Here is a 23,859-nt window from a genome sequence, read left to right as displayed (position 1 = left end):
TTGAATTTTCACGAGCGCGGTTGAATTGGCTCACACACCCCGACTAGTTGACTGGATTGAAAACATGGCTGCGGCCGAACGTGCAGCAAATTTACGGAAGTGAGGTATGTGTAATTCTTCAGCTACAAACGCTATTTAGAAGTGTACATTCAGTTCAGTGTGTGTAGTACAGCAAATGGCAAAAGCTGAATTTATTAGCCCACCAAAAATGCCTGTGACCGGCATTATTGGAAGTACACAAATACATCGGCAAAGTTATGCGCGGAACAATCAGCTAGCTTGGCTAGCTAATAGACGGCTGCTGCAGCTAGCCGTAGCTGCTAACTGGTAACCAACCGTTGTACTGTTTGGTTGCTAACCATGCTACTCCTGCCTACACGTAAGAGTTGAAATGCAAACCTCGGCGAAAGACAGTGTTAAGTTTCCATGTGTTAGTATTTGTGTAACTGGTAGACATATTTCTGCATCAGTTATTGTGCTTATGTAGCTAGCGTGTAGTATGCTAACGTTACTAGAGGGACTCCGGCTGAAATCGGTTCTTTTCTGCACGATGCAGTTAACTGGAAAACTAGCCGAGAACAACTAGCAGAGGTAACATTAGCCAACTTGGCTAACAAGTCGCTTGCAAGAAAACAGAAACTGGCTTGGTTAGATTGTAGCGTACTTGTTCGTCCAGTGTTAACGTTAGAGGTAATACTTGAATATCACGGGCGCAACAGTCTGCAGTTTGGTAGATTGAGCGTTAATGTTGAATATTCAACCATGAAAGCTAACGGTAAGTTAGTTTGCTAAGGTTAGCCCGCTTAACGGCAGGCTAGGTCAAGTAACGTTTGCTTGGAAGTTGGTTTATGCTAACATTTAGCTTGCTGGGTCGTTATGCATGAGTGTGTGCTTGGAGTTTAAATCCTGAACTTCTGAGTTCACCTGCTACAAACTAGTGTTAACTTAGCCGGCGGCACGTGCAGTTGCAGCGGTTTCTAATCTCGGGTTAACAGCATCCTCCAACCTCCAACTTTGCCCATGTTGAGCACACGGCAGTTGATAAGCTGGGATGTTGGGATTTGAGCGATTCTCATCGGTATGTATACTAACACATACTCCGTGGATTTTTTGTTGCCAGTAGGCCCTGTGGAAGTATTGAACTACAGGTCAGGAACCTAGTTAACCACTCCAGCACAACTGAAAAAAGGTACAAGAGATGCGTGTTTGTTATTAAACAACTTTCTCATCTCAAACCTAAGTAGGATATCTGTTCCGTAAGATAAGTCTCACACTACACTTCTGTGTTTTATTTTGTGTAGCTGTTACATTCTTAACGAAATAGTCTCCTCTTTTTTTATGGTAAATGAACCGTGTGTATGTATACGTTTACTGGTCTGTCATTGTAACCGTAATGCAACCAGCACGTGCTAACATAACTTGCCAACCAAACACGCGCTTAGTAAAGAACAGGAAGTGGTTTGATTGAGAAAACAGTTACACATGGGTGCTGTTCCTGTCGCTTCTCTGAAATATTCTGACATTCCCGCCCCCGAAATTGATGATTAAGCTCTCGCCAGTTAGGGTCAATTGTAATTTTTCCACCTTGTCTGAATCAGTGGCCATATTAAACCGCGTGTATCTTTAATGAACGTGTTAAAAACCTACTGCTGCAAAGTAGACAAAGTTCACATGGGGCCAACTGATACCCGTTGAAATGTCCCATTTAAAATTGAATCTGTCTTGTATTTCGTAAATAAAAGTTGTATAGTTGTTGTGTTTAAGTACAGGCACAGATATATACGCTCTCTCTTCAACCCAGTAGCAGAGTCTTGCAGTCTTCCGTCATGAACTCACCAGCAGGAAGCAGCAAACATATATCAAATGCTTATTTGTGATCTAAAGCAGCGCTTTCAGCCTCTTTGGCATTTGACCCCATAAAGCAAAGCAATGTCTAGTTTTGACCTCTCATCGGACATCATGACCCAGGCGGTGACATGAGTTATTACAGGTGCAACCAAGGAGTTGTTATTTATATCAGATTCTTAATCTGGAACACTGTCCAAGCTTGAGAGGTTGTAAGTGCTGTGTTTAGTGAGAGTAGTACAATAAGAGACAAAGAGTTAGGAAGCAGAATTTTTGTCCATCCACTCTGAAAATGCATCGTCTTTTGGTGGTTTTGACTAAGGCTGGAGCCCACTGGTGTCAGGCCAGAGTTGGGGTACACCCTTGACAGGTACTTTATTACTTCTTGATCGTGGCACCATTTAGGATGATGGTTTCCGAAATGCAAAACTTAATTTGCTGTATTAATATTTTGCTCTCTCTTGCATCAGCAACATGAACATCAAATGAATAGCTATTTTGCGGTCTGTTTCCAAAACTTCAAAATTCTTTAATTTGACCAACATTTTCATTTCTGTTGTTACCAAAAATGAAGTTTTCCAGCTTTCATCTTCTGACACCGATACGCTGATACTATTGTGGATCCCTGACACACAGAGATAATAGTTTACACTTGCATCTAAGAGAATACCAAGTGGTAAAATAATCAATACTGCCAGGATTTATGCAGCGGCGGAAACACTGAGTATATAATTTTTCCCTTTAAAACAGTCTTTATAAGTTACAGTTATGCCCAGATTTAATGGAGACAATTGGGGCTTTATAGGATTTAATACCTTTGACATTTCCAGCCAAGGAGTCTGCTTCCATCATTTGAAGTTTGATGGTAATTTGGCTTTAAACAGTGTGAAGTGGAACACAAAGAAAGCTTCCCATCCTTTACCACAAGTTCACAACATTTAGCTCATTGTACCACAGTCTGGTGTGTTCTGCATTAGAATAACCAAATCAAAGCATAAACTTCAGTTTTCACTTTTCCATTGTAATGTTTGACTCATGGATAGTAAAGTTTCACTTTGCACATGCAGGCCTGCTTAAACTCTATTTTAATCCCTGAGTGAAGTCGTTCCAGCTTTGCCAACAATGTGTTAATTATTAGAACACTAAAAAGTGAGTAAAATTTACAGATAGCAATTCATTCCAAAAACTGCTGCTCTTATCATTTTGTAGGGTGATTAGTTTTCTCCTTTTTGAGGGCATCTCCTATGAGCAGACTTAATTAGTTTTGTTGATTTGAGGGTAAGGGTGAGCGCTCAGTCTGAATAACCTGTCTCCCCTTCTGCTGCCTTTCTTTCTGTCTCTTATTTTCTGCTTGGACAAATCACATTAGCCTCCTCAGCTGGAGTCTGAAGAGGAGTGAGAGGAATATGTGCATGTGGTAGTGCTTGTTCCAGGTGACTTGTGTGCTGCCCCCCTGAAGAAAAAATGATCAAAATGTATTTGTTGCCACAGTAGCCTCTGGCTTTGTTGTTGCTGTGTTAGCACAGTGTAGGACAGGGAAGAGATTGTCCCAAGCAAGGCATCAAGGAGCTTTTAAATCAGTTCTGACAGAGGTCGGCCCACAGATTGATGTACTTGCAATTAATGTAAATGAGCATGGCCACAAAGCTAATTGATGCTATCATTTCTGTCCCCAGCATGAGGAGTCTTCCTCTATGTTTCATCTCCTACAGGACACTGAGTGAAAACATTTCCCCTTGAATGTCACTTTAATATAACCTTTACCATGTCTCTTTTTTTATTGTGCTCTGTTAGATTTATTATTTGAAGCTCAGAGCCAGAGGAGACTTCAATGGCAACTTGTGTGTGTGTGTGTCTGTGTGTGTGTGGCCTGGTTGGGAGTTTTTCCCTGGAATTAGGGAATGAATGTGTGTATTCTTACCAGGACAGAAATCTCTTTTTATCCCTGAGATGTGATCTCAAAATTTCAACCAACTTAATTTAGCTGCATGTTTTTAAGCAGACAGAAAACTTAAAGGATAAGTTCGGTTTATACAGCTTTTACATTGTTTATAGAATGAAGTAGAACGAAATACTCACCCAGAAGGCTTTCCTGATCCAAGCAGTGCTTCGGGAGATATTTAGATCCAAAATCGTGCAGCGGACGTCCGTATAATGGGATTCATTGGGGCATAGACAGCGCTGCTCCTAAAACTGCATTAATCGTCCAAAAACTTGTGTTTTTCACCAATATTCCATCATGGTCCGCTCCGGGTTAGTCCTCTGCTGCAGTAGTGTCACTCCAGACTGCGCTGTGTGGCTGTACTGACCTCTGAACTGACGAAGACTTTGTTTACATTTGCCCCTCCGCGCATGCTCAGTGCGGCTCATTGTTTCAGGGCAAGACGGCAGGCTACATGACGACGCGCGGAGGGGCAAATGTAAACAAAGTCTTTGTCAGTTCAGAGGTCAGTACAGCCACACAGCGCCGTCTGGAGTGACACAGACTGCAGCAGAGGACTAACCCGGAGCGGACCATGATGGAATATTGGTGAAAAACACAAGTTTTTGGACGATTAATGCAGTTTTAGGAGCAGCGCTGTCTATGCCCCGATGGATCCCATTATACGGACGTCCGCTGCACGATTTTGGATCTAAACATCTCCCGAAGCACTGCTTGGATCAGGAAAGCCTTCTGGGTGAGTATTTTGTTCCACTTCATTTTATAAACAATGTAAAAAGCTGTATTAACCGAACTTATCCTTTAATCACTTATTACTGAATCTTAGGGCTGTGTTAAAATTACGTTCATGACCTGGTCTTTAAAGCAAGGGCTTTGATTGGTATAATCTGTGAGAAAAGAAAAATTTGTTTTAATAACTGCAACTCTTCACATTGATGAACACCCAAAGCAAAGTGAAACTGCTCTGAAATTGGAGTTGTGTACGCTTAAATTATGTCTGAAGCATAGTGAGATATTTGCTGATGGGGTAAAGTGTTTACATGAGTGAAATTATAATGAATCTTCTGACCTAGATTACATTGGATGTGCATCTGTGAAATGAATTACTGAGAAAAGAGAAACATATCCTAAGCTGACTATTTATCAGTGCCTGGTAGCGTTTGGATTGTGTTTATTTTCCAGTTCATACTGTAAGCCAGGATTTCTTTTTAGACGCACAGTAATATACTTCATCTGTGGGATAGCTCAGGCGACACGCAGAGCAATTTTGGGGGAGGCTTTTGTTGTGCCTAAATTGTGTCAGGAAGTGAATCGTCATGTCCTAAGCTCCTATGGTTGGCCTCGCTCTAAGCCTCTAAGCCTTGTGTAGGATTCTTGTTGTCAGAGAATTTCATTTTTTTGTACGTTCAGATGAGTTGAAACCTGTTGGTGCTTTGGCACACCTGTTATGGAGAGATAAACAGTCCATAGTGTGCCATGAAAACCTTGTGTTTGCAGCGTTACCTCTGCTGACTTGGGTGTGTGAATTACTCTGTTAGCATCTGTGTCAGAAATCAGTCAACCAGTAGAGACATATATATTTTTTGTGTGACACAATAAGCTGTAGTCTCTGCAGTGAAGATGTAAACAGGCTTTCATTGAAACAGAAAACACACACTCTGTGTGATGGCTTGTTTATTTCATTTAATTTAGCTTTACTGCTGACAAATGCCTGACAGTTTTGGAGGCTTTTCATTGCTGAAACTGCCTGTAGGGACTTTTTCTCTGGAGTTACCTTGCATATATAAATGAGCTTCTGGGCTGTTCCATTCAAAGAAAACAAAAAGTAAAGTTTTTTTTTGGTTTATTATAAAGACAGGGAGAAGAATTTGATCAAATACTTTGCCAGTAAAAAGTCTGTAGGCCTGGAAAAAGACATGTAGTTTTACCTTAAGACAGATGGTTTGCTGAGGTATGGTTAAGAAGAAATCAATACCTTCTGGTGTGAGCTGAGAAATGATTGGAGCAGTAGCAACAAAGGCCTTTTGGTGAAGGCATTGTTTTAAACACCCCAGGGTGCATCCATGCATTAAATTTTAGCTTTGCTGGCAATTTAATCCAATCACACTTAAAGCAGCTGCAGAGGAAGTGCCAAAGGTAGTGCTGTGGTGTAATCATTGAGCTTTAAAGGTTTGCACTTTTCACTGGTTACTTCAATTTAATGAAGTGCTTGTTTCTGCCTGTGTGTGTTTTCAGGTGCCCACATTCTGCTGCAGAGAAGAGAGAGCACCAGGATGATGAGACTGTAGGCACACGCCGTAGTATGGCCGCGTCCCGATCCTCGCGTGTCACAAGGTCGTCAGTGGGGCTCAATGGATTGGATGAGAACTTTTGTGGCCGAACCCTCAGGAACCGCAGCATCGCCCAGCCAGAGGAGACTTCTGTGTCTCCACTACCGAGGGCCCGCTCGCCTAAGAAGAAGCAGGACTCCAAGCAGCAGGAGACGAAGCAGGACGCCAAGCAGCAGGAATCCAAGCAGGAGTCGAAACAGGACAGCAAGCAGGAGTCAAAGCAGGAGAGCAGGCAGCAGGACTCAAAACAGGACCCCAAACAAGAGGTTAGGCAGGAGTCCAAACAGGACCCTAAGCAACAGGAGTCCAAACAGGACCACAAGCAACAAGAGTCAAAGCAGCAGGAGTCAAAGCAGGATTCAAAAGAGGACTGCAAGCAGGAGTCCAAACAGGACACAAAACAAGAAGTTAAGCAGGAGTCAAAGCAGGACAACAAACAGGACTCAAAGCCAGACACTCAGCAGGACGGGGAACAGCAGGGCTCGCCACAGGGGAAGTTAACTGACACGAATGCTTCTTCTGCTGAGACCGAGCAATGGACCAGTTCAAGGAAGCGCTCTGTGACTTGCTTAGAAAAAGACATCAGTCCTGAGAACTGTGAACGAGGGAAGGCGGCACGTGATGCCTGTTCTCAAATCAAAAGGGCCAAGCGGTGCTCTCGCTCCGGAGATTCTCAGGGGCACGAGGAGGACTCGGAGCTTCTGAAATCTGAAAGTCCAGTCTCTGTCTTAGAGCCCTGCAAAGATAACAGTTGTGAAGAATTTCAGAACTCTGCCCACACGTCTCCAGCCTCACCGGGCCTCAATAAAGAGGAAGGTGAGCTGAAAGGGGGTAAGGCAGAGGATGGCCACTTGGAGTGTGACGGGGGAGCTCAGCCCCCGAAACCCCACAAGGCCTCCAATGGACTCAAAGACAATAAAACAGAGGAATCTTGCACACTCACAGAAGAGCCGAGTGCAAACCCCCCCTCTGCTCCCAACTGCCCGTCGCTGCTCAACGGCAGTCAGGCTGGAGCTCCCTCATCCCCTGACCCCACTGTGCCTTGTAGAAACTCTGTCCCTGTGCAGATGGAGGTCTCTGGCTCAGGGGAATCGCCAGTCTCATCTGTGCTCACATTACAGGAGGTTTCAGAGGACCCTGTCCCTGATTTGATAGTGGCTAAGGAGCAGGAGGTGGAGGAGGTGGAGGTTGATGTGGTGGGCGACTCGTTGTGTCTTGCCCACGAGGAGCAGGTGACAGAGACTGATGCTACCAATGGCCGGCCGCTTACACCAGCGCAGGAAGTTGCTGTGTCCACCTCCTCCACGACCAACAACACGAACAGTAGTCCACTCAATAACATCAACAACAACTCAGGAGAAACCACCCCCCCACTAGAAACAACCCCCTCCCCCACAGAGCAAGGGTGCAACCCCCTAATATCCAGCACACCTCCCTCTTTCTCTGAGCTCTATGAACACAGATACACCCTGAGGACTTCACCCAGGAGGGCAGCCACTGGTGGCAAGGCCTCCTCCTCTAAGCTCAGCTCTCCTCCCAGAGACAATGGTCCCTTGAGGGAAGAGGGGGAGGTGGTTGTTGGGTTGGAGGAGGACTGTCCTATGGTGGAGGAACCTGCTCCCTCAGACTCTGTTGGCCCCTCCACTGAGGAGCCAGTCTCTATGGATCTTGGGGATGGGGCAAGGGGTGAAGATGGGGGGCTCTTGGAGGGCCAAGAGGCAGGAGAAAGCAAGGAGCTTACAAAGAGCCAGGCTGAGGAGCAGGGGGAGGAAGAGGAAGAAGAGGAGGAAGAGGAGGAGCCTGACGTGTATTACTTTGAGTCAGACCACCTGGCACTTAAACATAACAAAGAGTATGTTGGAGCTCCCCAGGGATCCTTCTTTTCTTTTGTTGATGTCGCTCTCAAACATGTTGATGACTCATTGGGTTACTTCTGGTCTCTGGTTTTCAATGAAGCAAAGAGACCTCTGAGTTGATTGGGGTTGTACTGATGATATTCTGATGCTGTCAGAAAACTTGTTTGCCTATAAAGTGACAGGAACATGTTGCCAAACATGCGTACATCAGAGCCTCAGAGGGACGAGGTCAGATTCTAAGAAAGTTTAGGAAGGAGGCATGTAAACAGCTCTGCACACTTCACTCTTTAGTTTTTATAAAGGATTTAGATCCAGAACAAAAACATTGAGTGAAAACAAACTAAAAAAATAACAGTTAAATTTAACTGAACATAAAAAAGGAAAACAAATTGACTTAGACTTTTAAACGCACAAAAAAAGTGATTTCATTCTCTAGTTCGGTTGTCAAAAATGGACAGGGTCTTGGAATTCTGCAGCACTGGTTTGTTAACACACATTTGGGCACTCAGTGAAAATCTTTTGAGCTTTAATTCTTTGCTGAGTTGGTTTGTTTGAATTCTAACCCAAAAACAAAGTGACCCTATATTGATGGAAGCATGACTTTCTGTAGGGCTGTTTAATTTCTGCCCTGGACGTCATCAGCATGACAGACGCTGTCTTAAAACATTTTGAATGGCCCAACAATGTGTTAAATTTGAATTTAGGTTTAAAAGATCAAGCATAGCAAAGGCATAAAAAGCCTGAAAAAAAAAACTTAAAAAAAAAAAAGGTAAAGCATAGGAATGGGGACTTACTGGGGCTGTGCATTCGTACCTGATCCACATTTTCTTGCTGTGTTGAGGGCATTTTATCAACTGGTATCTGTAACTGGAACAACCGCATGAACTGAGATTTGTTACGCAAGAGTATTAGGGCCACCCGTGAGACAAATAAAAATAGAGGGGGCAGATTTCTTTTTTTCATCATGCACTTCGAGAAAAAAGTCGAAATGTTGAGAAAAAGTCGAAATGCCGAGAATAAAGTCGGAATATAGTAGCGACAATAAAGTTGAAATAGGATGTTGAGAATTAAGTCCAAATGTCAAGAATGAGGTCGAAATGTTGAGAATAAAGTCGAAATAAAATGTCGAGAATAAAGTCGAAATGTCGAGAATTAAGTCAGAATGTAATAGCAAGAATAACATTGTATGTTGATTTTTTTTTCTCAACATTGTATGTAGACTTTATTCTCGACATCATATTCCGACTTTATTCTTGACATTATATTCCGACTTTATTCTTGACATTATATTCCGACTTTATTCTCGACATGTCGACTTTTTTTCTCAACATTTCAACTTTTTTCTCGACATTTCGACTTTTTTCTTTATTTTTCTCACGGGTGGCCCTAATACTCTTCCATAATTTGTGCTACTAGAACTGAATGAAAATTAAAGTCTTGTTTGGAAAATTTAGGTTCAGTTCTACAATTCAGTCTCACCTCAGTAGCACAACAATTATGTCGTCTATGTCTGTGAGGACGAGTAATCAAGTAGAGATTCACAGAAATTTTAAATTAGATTTCAGATCATGCTTTTTAAATTCATTATAATAATTCAAATTTGGTTTCTAGTGGCAAAAATCTCAGCCCTTACAACTTTACTTTACTGGTTCCATACAGGGAACAAATGATCGTTAATATTAAGGCACTGGACAAGATGAATGAGGAAACTTATTTCTGGTGCTTCACTGGTGAGGCACAAAATACACCAGGAGTCAAAGGTGTTCACACTACAAAGAATAAGAGCACTCAGGTTTAAACTTGATAATCTCTGCAAGAGCTTTGAGTACTATAATGTCTTAAGCAACTTGTTGCCATTTGTAGTGAAGAAAAAAAGTAAATATTTCAATCGAAAAGTTTTTATTCTGATCAAAAAGCTTAAACTTGTTTGTGGTTTCTTGTCTTTGTCAAACTTTTAGGATGGTTTATATTAAACAGTAGTCAGAAGCAGTAAAATAATACCACAAAGTCACAACACAAACTCAGCAAGGAGAAATATTTTTTCTCTTTTTTTTCTGTATCACTGTGTAGCAGCTCTTCAAACGTTTCTTTTCTCCCTGGTTCTGCCCCAAAGAGCTCATGGTATTTTATTTCTTTTAAAAACAAGTCTAAAGCAACATTGAATTTGCACCCAAGTGTATCTCAGTTTTGCACCTCCAACGCCCAGACGAGATGTTTAATTATCACATTTATTTTTAATCCTCCTCGTACTTATTGTGGGAATATCAGCGAGCGCCTAAGAATAGTTCTTTTCTTATTGTTCACATTTACACGTTTAAGCATTTAATTTCCACCCTCAGCCCGGTGCTGTGATTGTGTGAATCAGCTTCCAATTCTTAGATTTCAAAAGCTCGAAGTGACTCTGTGTTATATTTATTCAGGTAATTGCCTTTGTTCTCTCTTTTTTGAGTAAGATGGGCTGTTTCAGGGGAAACCAGTTCTCAGTGCCTGCTGTCGATGTCTGTTGTCGCGTAAGATTGGAAGCTTGTGTCCATGGACAGCTCCTGTGCTGTGCTCAGTCAGTCACTGTTCACTGCACTGTGGCAGCTCAGCTGATTGATGATACAGCTTCATAGGAGGAGTGATGGAGGGGGCTTCATAAGCTCAGGCCTCTTTGTTTGTATTGGTTGATGGTTTAGATCCAGAGAGTGGCTTTAGGAGTAAGCTTTCACTGCTCTTGTGTTGTGAGGTAATTCGATAAAGTTTCTCTTACATGCCAAGTTTTAGATTCTGCTGAATAAGGGGAAATTTCGAACACTCAAATCAATACAGTCAGGAGTCATTTTTAGCAAGCATGACTTGGCATTTTGAGTTTGCTGAATATGGAGATTTGATGGTGACATGATTAATGTGCCAAAAGAAGAGAACCTTTCTTATAGATTAGCATATGTTGACCCATGCACACAAATTCATCCTCCACCCTTGATTAACCGCATATATGTTGCTTTGTTCTGGCAAGCCTAGCATTTGGCACCCAGGTTTATCACTGGACCTTGGGCCCAGTAGGTGGCAATGAAACCCTGTTCCTTAGACACCTGGCAGGAGTTCAGAGCTGAAAAAAAGAACCAAGTCCTCCTCATTTCCCTGTGACATACTAATGTACAGATCATCTGTTCATCAGAGGAAGTCTGCAGGCATGCTGGTTTCTTCTGTCTCCATGTGAATCAGAACCAGAAACAGGAAATCTGCAGAAGAATGTTTGGTGCTACTGCTGCAGGAACAGATTAACAGTTCACACTCAAGCTCTCACTGATGCTTCACAAGGTCAGCAGAGCATCATACCATGCAGGACTCTTATATTATGTAGCTCATGAAGAGATGTGATGTTAAACAAAGCCGACACATTCTGAATGTTTTCTGCTCGTAAGGAATTCAAAGCAGCAGCAGCAGCTTTGGAATAAATTGTGTCCTGTGCATTGATTTTCATTCATGTCCCGTTAGAGGAGATTGATCCACTCTGTTTCACTGAGCACCTGCATGAGGTTATGGCCACAAAGGATGCTGTGCAGATTTCTCTGCTCACACTGTAAGGCCTCTGAGTCAGTGCCACACTTAGTCACTGACAGCTCAGTTTGCAGTTCTTCTTTTGCCCCAGAGGGTGTGAGTGGAAAGGTCAAGTTTCAGCAGTGCAAGAGGCTCCTGAAGCACTGCAAAACCCAAGTGTTTGTCATGCAAAAGGTTTTCACATTGGTCTGAGATCAGAGCAATTTAAGGGTCAGAAGAAAACTCATTGCAGTAATTTCATTTCTTTTATCCTTATGAATTTTTATGAGCACTCTGGAGCACCTAAAAGGGTGACTCTAAAAGTGTTTGGTATTTGTGTAAGCAGCCCTAAGTGCAAAATTCCCTGTCAGTATTTTTTTGCACACACATACCCACTTAAACACTTTATTTGCAAAATAGGTGAAAAATCCTGTAAAATGGTTTATGTCTTGTGCGAGTGTTTAGCCTCTCAGCATTGTGGTTGAATTATGCATGGTCTGGGGTCTAAAAGTTTGATGCACTGCAGCATTGCAAGTGTCAGGTTAAATAATGTACGCAGTCCCTCCCTCCCACTGTTGTCTAACCTCTCTTCCCTCCATGTCAGTTATCAAAGGCTGCTGCAGACCATAGGAGTTCTTGAGGCCCAGCGCACGCAGGCCATCCTGGACCTGGAGACGCTGGCACGTCAGCAGAAAGAGGCACTAGCAGATCCCATCAGCTTTGTGGAGCAGCTACAGAAACGGGTAAAAAATCAACAGACACAGACTTGTGATTTTTATTACACCTTGTGTCTGCTTATTTGGAATAACCTTGAGCAGTCCATTTAAGCTGTTTTGCAAAAGTGCGAATGAAAAAGGAGTTTAAATAAGAGGTTGAATTTGTGCACTACACAGCTGTATACATTAAGGTCTAAAAAAAAGTACCAAAACAATGCCTGTGTTTCTGAGTAAACACCAACTCCTTTTTGAGAGATGGCACAAAAGATCCTGTTCTTAGTTTTTCCGCCTGAGGAAAACCTCACTGGAATAAATATTTTGGAACTTGTAAAATTCATTGTGCAGACTTTTCCACTGTCTGACACAAGTTTGGTTCTGCACCTGTTCAGATCTGGGCCAGGATGTGCTCAAACTGTCCATCCTCTCAGCCTGAGAGATCTTTTTTTACTATCTCAACAATCTAAAAAAGTGAAATCACTTTCAGTAGATCATGATACTGGTGACAATCAAAACTGCTTTTTTGAATAATGTAATTAAACCTTCACTAATGCTCAGTGTATCTGAGGCCTTCCCCACCTCATTTTCTATCCGATATTTTAAATGTAGTGTGGGCTGAACTAGTTTTTGTAAAATAACAACAGGACTCTAAATCAAGGTTTCAGATGTCAAAGATGACAAATTTACCAAAACATTACTATAACCTTCAAGTTTAGTGATATCATCAGATTTCTAGCCTTTGTGAAGCTTTTCTTGAGCTAGATTTTTTTGTTCATAATCCAAATTTGGATGGTAAGCACTTTTTTAAAGTGCAAAACAAAGAAGTTTTGATGTCATTTCTGAGCAAGCAAATATAAGTTGAGCCAATGCTATGTGTGAAAGCAGCTTCATTCCCACTGTTGCTGTGTCACAAGATGTGACACATCAAACCTTGTTAATTTGGTTAATGCATTGTGACAGTGGTTCTTGTGACCCTCAGGTGAATTTGGGCTTGCCGTGTCCTCAGCGAGTCGTCCAGCTCCCTGACGTAGCGTGGGAGCAGTACACCTCAGGCCTCGGTGACTTTGAGAGGGAGTTCTGTGACAAGACGCGCAAAACAAGGCGGCTAAAGCTTATCTTTGACCAAGGTGAGTAAAAACTTAATTCATCCTTCAGCTTACTTTGTGAACATGAGATTTTTAAGTTAATGATAATCTCAACCCTGCACATTACTTTTCTCTAGGTTTGCCTGATCGACCAAAAAGTCCTGTTGAACCCAAGAAGGAAGGCGAGTCCTCCACCATGTACACCTCTCTGCCCATGAGTGATGCTCTGGAGAACGGCCGGCAAACACAAGTAAAGCTCAGACTCCTTACTTAAGAATCAGTAACACACAAACACCGTACACAAAGGAGCTGCTTCAGTCATCGTATCTGTGATCATCTCGTAGGAAATCGTTAGTGCAGAGCTTTACTCGTACACTGTCCTGGATGTAGATGTGAGTCACTCCTGCAGGTTGGCCTACAATCATCATGTCATTACCAGGCTACACAGCCCAGTTCCCCCCCCTTTTCTGATTCCCAGCAGAGTTAAGCATGCAGCACATGTGAGCATGACGGTGGTATCTATGGAAACGTGAGGAGCCTGCCTCTCCTCCACCTCCACCTCTGATTATGTTATTTTTGGCCTGTGTTTAGGTATTTGTCATCTCCCTTTCCCTTCAGTTTAAATTGATTGTTGGGATTAGATGGAACCAAGTGTTTAGCACTGAGCAAACAGCTCCCTGATCATTCTTGTCGCTCCTGCTGTTTATTTTGTGAAGCCACATTTGCATTCTCTCAGATTACACCCTCTGAATTCTAACAGGATTTGGTTTGTCAGTCAAAAGTGTTTTTTAGCGTCTTCCCATGACACATCTTCAGTCACATCTTTGTCTGTCAATCTGACAGATTCTCTGTGCCAGGCAGTTCATGTGCACACATCTCCTCAAATGGTGGCGCACCCATTATTTTTGTACCGTGCGAGTCTTTTAACTTGGCTGTCACTCCTGTTTTTCTTGACAGATGATCAGGGGGAGGATTTGTCACCCAAACAAGCCTGACACATTTAACCAGCTGTGGACTGTGGAGGAACAGGTAGGTAACAAGTGTGTAAGAAATCACACTCCGTCTAACAGGAGTCTGTCATTCACTGAGTTACTAGGCAGAAAAGGGAAGATTGATGTTGTTGGTTCAGGAAATTATCATGTGCTGTTCTGTTTACAAGAAATTAAATAATTAGATTTGGTAAATTTACAGAATAATGTAACGGATTTAAATGCTGTTTTTAGATATCAGTTCTGTGTGATTAAAACAATTTAGAAAAACAGAACATGTGCACACTTATATTTGCCTCACCTTTTTTATTTGACAGAAAAAACTGGAGCAGCTTCTTGTCAAGTTTCCTCCTGAGGAGGTGGAGTCCAGAAGATGGCAGAAGATTGCAGATGAGCTCGGCAATCGAACAGCTAAACAGGTGAGGGACAAGAAAGATTAACTAAAATTTGTGTGTTTGATTGAGAAATCAGACTATGGGCTTGGTCAGCATGAGATGGAACTATTGAAATACATTTAAACAGCTTAATCAGACAGAGAATGGACTGAGCGTAGCTTGAGTGAGACATGCAGATAATGCGGTTGCGATTGAACTGTGGCTGTATTCAACAGGTCTCAGTACACCTTGGTGTACAGAACAAGCAGTTTTTACCTGGAAAATAAAGTGCATGACCATCATAAATAGGGCTGCTTCACTCCAACATGACAAACAAACACCATGTAAAGTAATAAACATGCAAAGTATGTAAGAAACAAAGAGCTACAGCGGCATCCATCTTTGCCATTGTCGATAGAATGTTGCTTTTTCTTTGGGTAAACCAAAACTGGTTTGATATCCATGCAGCTTCACTTATTAAGAAAGCACACAGCGCTGCCTAATGAAACCGGAGTGTGATGTTATTGGCCCGAAGTCCACTTCTCTTTTCTGCATGTATACACAGATGAGACTAGATTCCCCACTGTGATTTTACAATTGAGCTATCACCTTAATTAGACCCCAGCGTGCATGGAAAGACACTGACTGACATTGTGTTTCCAGCTAACTTATTATATATTTAAACAGACCTGGGGAATTATGTTTGAGACTCTGACTTCAGTTACTCTAAAGCTGTGCATTAACCAGACTTGAAATTTGACTTTTCCTCACCCTGCAAAGACTTGAGACTTGACTCACACTCAAGCTTTGGGAATCTTGCTGCCTTTTAGTTTTTTTAATGTTTTTTCTTTTTTTACATCAAAGACAAGACTGACTCTAGCCCCTCTCTGCTCTGAACTGGTTGTTCTGCTGTCAACTGTGTTTCTGTTAGCATCTCTTGACATTGATGAATGTGTGTCCTCGCTATGGAAACAGGCTGTTAAACTGCAGGAGTGTAGAGTGAGCACTTAGCAGAGCTGTAAGGCAGAGACTGACTCGTGTGATAACTGTGCCCCCTTTATGTACCTGCATCCTGGATACATTTGCATGACCTCAATTACTTCAAGCAGCTGTTCCTCGGTTGGAAATCATTAACGCAGACGTTTTCCTGTTGTATCCTTCCAGGTTGCCAGTCGGGTTCAAAAGTACTTCATCAAACTGACAAAAGCTGGTATTCCTGTGCCTGGAAGAACACCCAACCTGTGCATGTACACTAAAAAGGTATTTACCAAACCTCTTGACTGCTATGAGTCTCTGAAACCTTTCTTTGTAGAAGCAGAGTTTCTTTAAGCTGCTGTTGTTTATTCATTTCAACTCCATATAAAACGTGACTCATTTGCCTTCATTTAGAAAGGACAGGGGAGTGAATAGAGCAGGAAACAGGGTGAGGTGAGGAGTGACTTGCAGGAAAGGAGCCACAGATAGATTTCAAACTTGGGACACACACTGGAGGGCGGGCAACATGGACTGCTAGGAAACAGCTTGTACAAGAGAATATATTTTTTCATGCTAGATCATTTTTTCAGTATTGACCATCCCTTTTTTGGTCATCCCATCAATGCATTTATTCAATTTTTAATTTAATGAATGAGTCAAAGCTCTTACAACACTTTGAAACAGAACTGCAGACAGCGATTATTATTATTATTATTATTGTGCATGGTTCAGTCAGTTAAAGCCTTGCAGTTAATTCAGTGAAGTAATCTTTTCTTTCTTGCCCCAAATGCTCAATCATGATTATTAACGTCATCAGCGTAGAAAGAAAGCTAACGAGTTCCAGAAAGTGGCTTTTCAATGAACTTCTACAACATGAAAGAAAAATTTTTTGTTCAAACTGCCTCCTTTCCTCACTGTGCATTTTTCTTCTGTGTATTCCTCAGGCATCCAGCAAGAGGCAGCATCACCTCAACAAGCACCTGTACAGGCCGTCTACCTTCCTCACCTCCTATGAGCCTCCAGTCTTCATGGATGAGGACGATGAGCGGGCGGCGTTTTACGGCAGCATGCAGGACCCGTCTGCTGAGGACTCGGTCAGTCCTGTTGCATCACAGAACACACACTGTTTTTTTCACAGATCTGATTCCTGTTTGTACATCCTGGTAGATTACATGTAACTGTTCGTATTCTCTGGACTTTCATGTCTCTGATCAAAGAGGAGACCATGGTAAAAAACTGTGCTACTATCCAGAGAGAAACCCCCTCCTCTTTATGTTGGCAGCAACCTGTTAGAGATATACAGAAAAAGCGTCATGTTTTTTACTACAGGGAGCTTGTTTTTCTCTAACATGTTTGCTTAAATCTGTTAAAACAAGCTACTACATCCCCCTCTTAACACCGCTCAGAACATGCACGTCTGTACTCTGCTCTCTGCGCACTTTCTTCAATCATAATGGGTATGTACTATTTTAATAAGATAAATCAGAGCAGGATGCCAGGCCAGCCCCTTTTTTATTTGAACTGCCCTGCTCCTCATGCTCGCCGTTACCCAAGAGCTGACATTTTCTTCTTTCCCTTTGATGGCTATAACCTTTAAATAAAACCAGGTCGCCATGCCCTGCTGAGAACATGGGCTGCTGGCTCCATCAGAGCGTTAACTAAACCCCTGACACCACCGATATGAAATAAAGTCAGAGAGGTGTTGCCAGCGTGGTCGCAATAATTTCGCACTTCACCAGGCAGTCACTGACTTTGGCCGCTTTTGCAGGAAAGAAAAAGCTTGTTCAGAGTAAAATATCGGCAGCAGCAAGATTTCCAAAACCTGGTTAAAGTCTGAGAGGGAAAATTTTACATAAGTAGGAAGTGCTTAAAACAAAGCAAAGCACTGTGAAGTCGTGGCACCAGACCCACTTCTTGTGCTGTGTTGAGGCGTGAATCCTGTAACTCCACAAAGTTTTTGGGGCGAGTAACGTGGGACAAAATGTGACAGTTTGGGCTCTCTGCTGGACTCAAATCTGCTTATTGCAATTTCCACCCACTCAGAAGAAAAGCTTAATTCATGTTTAGATGATTTCCTTGCATTCTTCTAACAAAAGATAGATCAATAGTAGCAAGAAACACAAACAGAATCTCAGTCATGGCTTCATCTCCCCAGAGTCATGAACAGTTGTTTTGTTCCTGTGCTTATCTACCCTCTATCTTTTTGTTTCCTTTGTATCTCATTTACTTGTGTGTATTTTTTTCCCCTTTACCTCACGTGCAGGATGAGGAGGGAATTCCTGTGGAGTTGAGAAACTTGCCAGAGTACAAAGAGCTTTTAGAGCTGAAGCGACTGAAGAAACAGGCGCTGCACGAGTTCCAGGAAGAGAAGGTCGGGGTGCGGCATGTAGGCTACAAGGTAAACTTCAACATATTAACACCTGTTCACAGTGTACGAAGAGTAGAAACTCCAAGACAAAATACTCTCTGAAAACATTTTTAAAAACATATAATTGAAGAGCATTAAACTAAAGGTCCTGATACTGATACAGCTCCATCATCATTCCTCTCAACATGTGGTGTGTGTGTGTTTTGTGCAGTGTGACGTTTGTGGCATGGAGCCCATCCAGGGAGTGCGGTGGCACTGTCAGGACTGTCCGCAAGACAACTCGGTTGATTTCTGCTCCAACTGCTCAGACTGGTGAGTGTCCTCCTGCTTCAGCCTTGACTTTTCACATGAAGTTCACCAGAAATTCACTTATTAACTCAGAGAAACTTGGAGGCGTAAAGACATTCAAACAGGGACACACAGGGTTTAATATTTCAAGGAAACCATAAAGTTCTGTTGGCCTGCATCCTGATCTGAACCCTGTGATGTCTTGAATTGATCAGTGCTGATCCCCAGCTGATTCAGTGCTGACTAAAAATGTATCTGGGACATAAAAACAGTTTGGTTTGTAGGGAGTAATTTAAATACAGGAGAGACTAAAGTTCATTTGTGACAGCAGGTCTGACCTTCTGCCTCTGACATTTATCACTGTAACGGGGAGCTGCTTTAATTGGCTGTTGGAGAAAGGAGAGGTCGTTGATTTGTTTTGTCTCTTATTAGTGAGCGACCAGAACTAGATCAGGCCCATTTATGTTCAGCGTTTAATACGGACTAGATACAGACAGAGCCTTCTGTCTGTGCTCTGTGTTTATTTCATCCATATTTCTGCACGTGTCTTACGGATACGGGCCCAACGGAGCAGTGCCACATGAAACAGTAGAGGCACTGTTGCTGTTGTTACCGGATACATAGCTCTAATGAGTCACGAAGAATTAACACTGGCAGAACTTTTGCAATGTATTAAACGGCCTAACCGACAACCGCCTCATACAACGCTGCCTCCGTTTTTGTCTTTTATGCAAGCGGTACATTAGCAGTACTTCCTCCACTGTCGCCAAGTTTGTTTTTGCATTTGTTGATGTCATAAACATTTGACTCTGGACTGCTCCCCCTGGTGAATGTACAGATGTGTACATTTTTGTTTGTAAACTGAGTATAAATGGACCTTAATCCTTATTTTCACCAACTGTCGGTAAAGGCTGGTACACATTACAGGTTTCTCCAGACCGTCACACATATAGAGACCACACACTTGATAATAAAAGACAGATCACACAACATCTCTCACCTCTCACCACTGATCTTATAGTGTGTGGTGTTCATCGATTCATCAGCAGATTATCAGCTTCCTCACACTCAGTTTTCCAAATCTTGATTATTAAAACTTGACATTAGTGTAAACAAGCAATGATGGTTGTTTTCGGCATTTTAAATTTTGGGAAAAAAAAAACACAAAAAAGAAAAATGATTGTAGAAAAAGTTGTGGTGAGGACGGGGATATGGGTTGTATGCATAACAATGCGAGTTGGAAATGAGTAGAGTCGTCACAAGTATTACAGATAGATTTCTTACTTCCTCTTCAGTCAGTCAGCTGAGTCCGCTCGCATCTTGATTGGCTTTGCTCATTGTACCTGCCCGGCTCCCCTTGGAGCGCCCCACACACTTCAGGAATTTTTGACCCAAATATTGAACATGTTCAGTATCTGTGATCTCTCAATCGGAGGCCTTCCGAGCAGCTCCAACCAGACAAAATGGCTCTTGCTACACCCCACACCACAGGAACATCACATCCGATGTCATTTGCAAACATCAGACATTCAGGCCTTTGCTGGCTTTGATCGTGAGAGGGAGATTGGGACAAAAATCAGCCTGATTATCCTGTAGTGTGTACCAAACTTAAACTTAGAGTTTTGCTGTTGGCTGGAGAAAATTGCTGTAGCAGCCTGAGAAGAAAAATCACTGCAATAAATAGAGGATCTAAACTTAATGAGGTTTATTGTAGTCCATGCTGATCCATCAGATATGTCCTGATTGGCTAATACTAATAACATGTTCCCGGGGTCTTTTTTTTTCAGTGAATTATTTGGTCGTCAGGTCTTCAATTTGACAAAATGTACCTGTTGAGGTTTAAATGTCCTGGTTAAAAGAGTGTTTCTCTGCTCTAACCTCAGACACACACATCTGTGTTTCTTTACTGCAGTGTGGTTCAGACTGCCAACACTATGACACTCTACTTTTCATTTTCTTCCTCCAGCTTGTTCAAGACAGAGACCCACAAGCCAAACCATCACTTAGAGCCAGTGCACCAGCCTGACACCTTCCTGGACCGGGACTACTGCCTGCCGCAGAGCACGGGCTACAACTACCTGGACCCCAACTACTTTCCAGCCAACAGATGACAGGGTCGCAGGCGCCTCTAGCTCCAGGCTCTCTCCACATATCCCACAGGCCACTCTGTGCATGGCTCCATCCTCCAAGTCCAAGATAACCGCTTAACCCGCCGCCAGGCAGGAAGGCCAGCAGGCAGGCAGACAGCCAGGGGCCTCGGAGCAGACCACAGTGCTGCTGGTGGGAGGGGCTGTTGGTAAACTGGCCTCCCTGACTTAAGCTAAGGGCGGCCATGTTGGTTCCTCAGAACAAAGGGGGCCCTGCTCCACCTCAGCCAGGTTAATCAATGGATCTGTGATTTGAAATGATACACTATTTTTAAAAAACAAACTAAACTGAAGGCACACCGACATTCCCAAGCTCTGTGACTCCACCAGGGCTGCCTCCTCCCCCTCTCCTCCTCCTCCTCCTCCTCCTCATCCCCCAGTGACCTCCCCGTGCTGCTTCAAACTGGAGACCTGACAGTCAGTCTGGTGAAGCGCCACCTAATGGAGATGTGTGGTCATAGTGGACTGTGAAGTCATCAATTGAGATACACATAGGTGGTTTGTGTGAGTGTGTGTGTCCGTGTGTGTGCGTGTGTGTGGTCTCCATGTTATGCAAGAGTGAAAAATGTTCTAGCTAGGTATCCGTAGATTGAGTATTTATGAGTCGCAGCTTCCTCAGCAGGGGTTGTGGCTAATGCAAGGAAGCTTGGCGGCGTGGAACTTGACGTCGGGGTCGGTGTGTTTTGAAGCTGCAGACCGTAGGAAGCTCTGCTGATCCACATGAAGCTCTGCAGACCTGTAAACTGATTGGGCGCCATGTTTCAGCATGGAGCCATCCCTACCACTGTCACACAACGCTGCTCTCTAACCCCTCACCTTTCACACACCTTCATCTGTATTTCTTTCCCTTTGCTCTCTCCACTAAAACATGTGTAACAAGAAGCACTACAGCACGGAGAGCAAATGTTTTTGAAGGCAGACTTGCAGGCGAATGGGAACGTTTGGAAAAAGTACACAAGACTGTGTTTTTGTTTGTTTTTCTCCTCCCCCAATGTGTGCCGTTGTTGATCATGTTGAGTGTAAAAGTATATGGTGAAAAGTAGCCAGCGCTAGTTGCTGTGTGCCATTTTTAAACGATCTTTTCTTTTTTTGTCGAGGGGCAGAAGAGTTCCACCTCTGAACGTGGCCACAGCTTCTCCCTCGACCCACATCGCCCGCCTCCACATTATTGATCCAGTCATCAAGCCTCTAGTTCTTTAATTTTGCAGTCCACTTTAAAAAGGTCCATTTAAAAGATTGTATTTTTATTAATCTATTTAAAAAAGAATTGAGGTAGAGGTTGGTGCCTCCGCAGTGGAACAACCCAAACAATTTTATACACATAGATTTTGTTGTGCTTGAGTAGACACCATTTTGTATGGTTTTTGTCTCCTTCCCTCACCCCCTCTGCCCTGCTTCAATATCTGTGTATAACAGTCTGTTCTTATGTAAAAAAAATAATAATGTAAAAAAAATGCTAGAGGAGAACCGTGGAAATAAAAGTATGTGAAAATAGTGTTTGTACATTTGTGGTTCATGGAGTGTTATTGAAAATAGAAGATGAGTCAGTGCTTCAGGAGGTTGGTGCTAAAACCGGTGTTGATGGTTTGACTTGATCCGTTACGATTGGGGGAAAAAAGTACCAAATTGATTTTAAGTCTAAAGATACTGCTGTAAATTCTTACATCAAATGAGATAAAATCAGAAAAGGTTTATAAAATAAAGTGACTCTCCTTTAAAGAGCACCTCCACAGCTGGAGGACAGAATGAGGAGAAGAGAAGAGACAGAGTGATTTAGCCTGGGCTTTACCTTCTGAACACAAGACGTACGACTTAATTGCTGAGCTCAACCTGCATCCCTGGTGGTCAATAAACAATTATTCGAAATGTCACAGGCAGGTTTAATTGTACTAGGAATAATTGTTGGATTCAGACTAACCACTCTTGGATAATCCCATGTTTTTTTGACTGAGCCGTCTTTGAACTATCATCAGTGCTTAAAAAGTGTAGTTTCGTCTTGCAGACTTTTAATTCACTTTAACTGTTTTTGTGTTGAACAACAAGTTGCAAAATGTTAGCAGAAAATGCTAAACACAAGAGCCCAGTATCTACCTATCTACAGATACTAACTTTTTGTGATAACACCAAAAAAAGAGAGCGCAATTAGAATCTTTCCTAAAGCTCCTGTGAGGAACTTTTGGTTTGTGTTGACTTTGGCGCCCCCTGTGGACACATCAGAAATTCTTTCCTCAGCTTATCTTGTCCTGTAATTTGTTGAGTTTTTTTTCTTATGATTATTCCTGCTGTTGTTACGGGACAGTAAACAGTATCACTCCTTGAGTCTGAGCAATAGAAACAATGACTTCCTGCAGCCTGCTGTGACCTACTTTGATTAAGGCTAACTTTTTGAGAGTGAGAGTGAGAAATACGTTGCCTGGGATCGTGTCGCTGAGGTGGTAGGTTGTTGCAGTAGAAGTAGAAAATAGCGAAGTGAAGAGTAGTCTATGGCAAAGACGTAGCCTAGCTGAGCATGTAAGCATTTCTTGCTTCATCTGAATAAGGTGACACCAGGGCTCCAGACTAGCTCTTTCCAGCAACGATCTGAGGGTTATGACAGGGGTGCAGGTTACTTTTATTATCAAACAGTCTCCCGCTGGTGACCTGGTTTTCACTTGCTCCGCTCGTGACTGATTAGATGGTGATTTTACATTATGTTCATGCTATGCTTTTAACTGAAGTTGAACAACAGCAAGCATCTGCGGCTGTGAAGAAGTCCACTGTGCAGCTCCTTTAAATGACAAGCGCAAGTTTACTTTGAGGTCAGACAAGTGAACAGCGGCCAAAGCAGCAAAAATATTTTGCTACTTTGGCCACTGTCCGCTTTCTCAAGCGTGCTTGCTGCTTTTGCCTCGTTTGCTGTGAATGTACAGTAACTCTTCAATAGGTGTGACAGGCACAAAAAATGTTTTGATTGGTTTTAATTTAGTCATTAATGGTCTCTGTTAGCAAAAAAACAACATTAGTTTCAGTTGGATTCACAACACCTAAAATCTTCTCACAGAACTTAAAGGTTTCACAAAAAGTGAAAATTAGATTTTGTAGCTAAATGATTATCATCTGCTTTTAGTAACTGAAGGAGCAGCTGGTCCAGAAGTGCTGTAAAACATTTCCCAAATCATAACACTGTGCTCCAGGCTGACACGATTGTTACAAAGCTTCACTGTGAATTTTGGTTGTTTGCTGACCTTTAATCTGAATAGCAGCTTAAAAATAGACCCATGCTGTTATTATGCCCTTTTTTTTTTTTACAAGATCCCAGACCTCTTTATAGTTTGTTTACCATTCATAACATCAGCTCCATCTGCTGCAGTCTCCTCTCCAGCAGATGGAGCTATAAGATAAGATATAAACAGTCCTCCACTTCCCTCAAACAGACACACAAACAC

General features: G+C 42.5%; 1 protein-coding gene across 8 annotated transcripts; it reads left to right on the top strand.

The window, feature by feature from the left end:
* The first annotated feature begins 6 nt into the window (after window positions 1–6).
* zzz3 (zinc finger, ZZ-type containing 3) lies at window positions 7–21,916 on the top strand. Of its 8 annotated transcripts, none has more exons than XM_074689628.1 (13): window positions 57–104; window positions 1,121–1,189; window positions 6,023–7,969; window positions 12,100–12,238; window positions 13,188–13,335; window positions 13,431–13,543; window positions 14,251–14,322; window positions 14,600–14,701; window positions 15,821–15,916; window positions 16,576–16,725; window positions 17,895–18,029; window positions 18,211–18,311; window positions 20,254–21,916. In XM_074689628.1, exons 3-13 carry the CDS (start codon window positions 6,090–6,092, stop codon window positions 20,396–20,398), a joined length of 3,081 nt encoding a protein of 1,026 aa, XP_074545729.1. In that variant the 5' UTR covers window positions 57–104; window positions 1,121–1,189; window positions 6,023–6,089; the 3' UTR covers window positions 20,399–21,916. The 8 variants fall into 8 exon arrangements, with proteins under 8 accessions (XP_074545728.1, XP_074545729.1, XP_074545726.1 ...); XM_074689625.1 differs by lacking the exon at window positions 57–104 and adding an exon at window positions 163–327; XM_074689627.1 differs by lacking the exon at window positions 1,121–1,189 and having other exon boundaries at window positions 7–104.
* The last annotated feature ends 1,943 nt before the right edge of the window (window positions 21,917–23,859 follow it).

Source organism: Halichoeres trimaculatus, unplaced genomic scaffold (assembly GCF_033239565.1).
Source record: "Halichoeres trimaculatus isolate MK-OKI-2021-1 unplaced genomic scaffold, fHalTri1.1 fHalTri1_scaffold_15, whole genome shotgun sequence".
Taxonomy (NCBI): domain Eukaryota; kingdom Metazoa; phylum Chordata; class Actinopteri; order Labriformes; family Labridae; genus Halichoeres; species Halichoeres trimaculatus.
This window is presented reverse-complemented; position numbering and strand designations above follow the sequence as displayed.

Bases quoted from the DNA above. Each gene is read 5' to 3' on its own strand.
- zzz3 (XM_074689625.1), top strand. From the start codon at position 176: ATGGCAAAAGCTGAATTTATTAGCCCACCAAAAATGCCTGTGACCGGC. The intron at 14,702-15,820 runs GTGAGGGACAAG...GTATCCTTCCAG, and splicing joins GCAATCGAACAGCTAAACAG to GTTGCCAGTCGGGTTCAAAA. The intron at 16,726-17,894 runs GTCAGTCCTGTT...CCTCACGTGCAG, and splicing joins ACCCGTCTGCTGAGGACTCG to GATGAGGAGGGAATTCCTGT.